General features: G+C 45.9%; 1 protein-coding gene across 1 annotated transcript; it reads right to left on the bottom strand.

Moving 5' to 3' along the window:
* Positions 1-1,222: 1,222 nt before the first annotated feature.
* Positions 1,223-3,041, bottom strand: UBXN6 (UBX domain protein 6; the record flags this gene model as incomplete). The annotated part of the gene is made up of 3 exons (XM_010168343.1): positions 1,223-1,365; positions 2,153-2,298; positions 2,911-3,041. Coding segments are annotated over 3 exons (406 nt in total), but the record flags the coding sequence as incomplete, so codon positions are not given.
* Positions 3,042-3,097: the final 56 nt, after the last annotated feature.

The raw sequence follows: 3,097 nt of genomic DNA, 5'->3' as shown, positions 1-3,097 counted from the left end.
TTTTTTTCTCCCATTTTGGGGTAGACCAGTATTAATTACTTATCAGGAGTAGATTATCAGTCTCCATTGCTGTATACACAAAAGCTGATCTCTACCCCACAGAAAAACATTTAAGATTGAAGTATAAAGGACTGAACTAGCATCAAACTTGTTCATCTGTGTAACAAATTTGCTGGGGTTTTTAATTTTATATGGCTTGTGAGTTGAGGAGTCGGGTCTTTAAAATACTGGCTGTAGTTTGAGGTTTAACCTCTCACCAGTGGGCAGCACAAATAGCTGCTGCTGGTTGTCAGTCTCCTGTTCTGCTTGTAGGTGACATGAAGTGACAAGGTGGGTAATGCTACAGCTGCACCAGTAACACCAGTGCCAGCTCCAGCACTGACTGGAGCTTGTCTGTATTTCTAACCTGTAAGAGTAATGTAATTGAAGGAGGGACTTGAATTGGGGAGGGACTTTTTATAAGGGCAGTTAGTGACAAAACAAGGGGAAATGGCTTTAAACTGGCAGAGGGGAGATAGAGATGAGATGTGAGGAGGAAATTCTTGGCTGTGAGGGTGGTGAGACAGTGTCCCAGTTTGCCCAGAGAAGTTGTGGCTGCTCCTCCCTGGAAGTGTTTGTGGCCAGGTTGGATGAGGCTTTGAGCAACGTGGTCAAGTGGAAGGTGTCCCTGTTGCTGGCAGGGGGGGTGGGACTGGATGAGCTTTAAGGTCCCTTCCAATCCAAACCATTCTATGATTCTATGAAAGAACTTTGCACAGAACTCAGTTTTTATATATTCCATTTAATCAGATGAAGCATAATTTTATCTAAATATATTCTCTCCCATAGGAGTTACAGTGCACATAGAAGCAAAAGGAAAAGCTGAGGTCTAAGCCCAGCCCAATATCCAGGCTCAATCAATCAGTAATCCAGCCTAGTACTAGCACCTCATCCCTCCTCCCAGGGAGGAGAGTGGTGCTTCATCATGGTCCTGGAAACATCTCAAGCAGTACCTGCTAGAACTTGGTTTTTAAAGCCATTCAGCAGTCCTGTAAGTGGGCAACGCTGCCTTAGTGTGTGGCTACTGGAGTTGTGGAGGGGACCACAAGATTAGTGGGACAGGGCAGAATCTGGACTCCCACTCCAGCTAAAACAAAGTCATTTCTGAGGTCACGTAGCTGGAAGCCCCAACAGTCTCTATGAGGAAAATGAGGGAACAGTCTAAAACCACCAGCACTGAATCCACTCCCTTTTATTTCACGACAGTGTCTGGACTCTGGAGAGAAGTTCTGGTTTAAGGGGACTTGCTGGCTGCTCCTCCCCTGATGCCTCAATGTCTGCCATGACTGCTGCATCCCAGGCGAGAGTCAGGAGGGCTGAGGGCACCTGGCAGAGAACAAGATGTGTTATTAAACCATAGCAATGTTCTACTATGACCTCAGAACATGCTGTGTATCTTCACAGACCTGGAAAAAACTTAAGAGCACTTCAACTTAAAAAAAAAAGGTGTGGATTTCTGCAAGAAGCTCCTCAGGGGATGCTGCTTTGGGCTTTGGGGGTAGCTTTGATAGAACAAGGGGAAATGGCTCTAAACTGGAAGAAGGCAGGTTTAGATTAGACATTAGGAAGAAATTCTTGGCTGTGAGGTTGGTGAGACAGTGTCCCAGGTTGGCCAGAGAAGCTGTGGCTGCTCCTCCCTGGAAGTGTTCTCAGCCAGGCTGGATGAGGCTTTGAGCAACCTGGTCTAGTGGAAGGTGTCCCTGCTGATGGCAGGGGGGTTGGGACTGGATGAGCTTTAAGGTCCCTTCCCACCCAAACCATTCTATGTTTCTGTTTCTTTGTGTTAGAGCTGTGCTTGCCTCACGGCTGCTGCCTTCCCTCTTTTCCCAGTGTGGATTCTAAGCCTCTGACAGAGCTTCTGGCACCTGCTGCAGCCTGTGTTTGCCACAGGAGGTAGGTTCTTGTAGTTCCTTCCAGACAGACCTCTTAGAGCCTTGAGCTAGAAGCCTTCAAGCTTCTTTACTTGCACTTAAAAAAAGAACCAGAGCACAACTTATGGCACTGAAAGCAGAAAATACAAACTCCTCCTTAATTTATGAGCAGGAAATAACTGTTGACAACCTGAAGACCCCAGCTCTCATTTTTTTTTTAATTATTTATTTTTTTTACTCACCAGCCCACATTCATTGAAGGCCAAGTTCTCATCAGTCAGTTTAAGACCTCCTGGTCCCAACAGCTCAAAGGGCAGCCAGTCATCTCTGAGTGCTTCTCTCACGAAGTTGTAGAGCGCAGATACCGATTCTCGTGCGTAAAAAGTCCCTGCCACGAGAAAACAAGGTGAGAAGATTGAGAGAGTCTCTGGCATTTACCAAATCTAACCTTTTTGTGGTAGGTTTCGTGGGGCTCCCACTTTATGAACTACTTCAGTGAACACAGAAACAGCCTGATTCAAATAGAAAAGCAGAATCCTCAATGAAAAAAATATGATATTTCAATGGTTGCAAGTCCCTGCCAGCCTGTAATAAAGAGTTGGGAAAGCCTGAAATGATTTCCAGAGTTCTGCTGGAAAATGGGAAGAGGATTTATACTGACACCACAGTGGGAACCTCACGCTGGTTCCTGTAACAAACTGATCTAATGAGTCCAGCTCGCTGGCAGTAACCTGGGAAGAGCATGCTTTAATTAACAGCACCTTGAGATTTTTCCCCTCTCCACTCAACCCTGGTTTAGAGTCCCAACCCTGGGCAGGTGGAAGGTTCAGAGATGGGAAGAGTTCGTAGAGAATTATTACCCCACTCTGCTTTTTATGGCTTTATTCTACCAGCTGTGTTCAGCACACCTCAAACCTGCTGCTGATTCAAGCTCTTACACTACCCAGTATTCTCCAAAGCTTTTGGGGGTGCACAGAGAAAGGCTAAGAAGTCTTTTTACCTTGGAGGATGTATCCATCAGGAAACCGGACTCGCACCAGGGTGTAGTTGTACTTCCTCATTTCCCTTTGTTCTTCTTTCTCTCGCATGGCTCTTGTCCTCAGCATCGAAGCCTTCTCCACTGCTTCTGTCCTGTACAGAAAGGAAGTTTTAGCAGGAATCAGAGAATAGTTTGGTTGGAAAAGACC

Source organism: Antrostomus carolinensis, unplaced genomic scaffold, assembly GCF_000700745.2.
Source record: "Antrostomus carolinensis isolate BGI_N321 unplaced genomic scaffold, ASM70074v2 scaffold52475, whole genome shotgun sequence".
In the NCBI taxonomy this organism is placed as follows: Eukaryota; Metazoa; Chordata; class Aves; order Caprimulgiformes; family Caprimulgidae; genus Antrostomus; species Antrostomus carolinensis.
The sequence above is the reverse complement of the archived record's forward strand: the minus strand, read 5'-3'. Positions and strand labels throughout refer to the sequence as shown.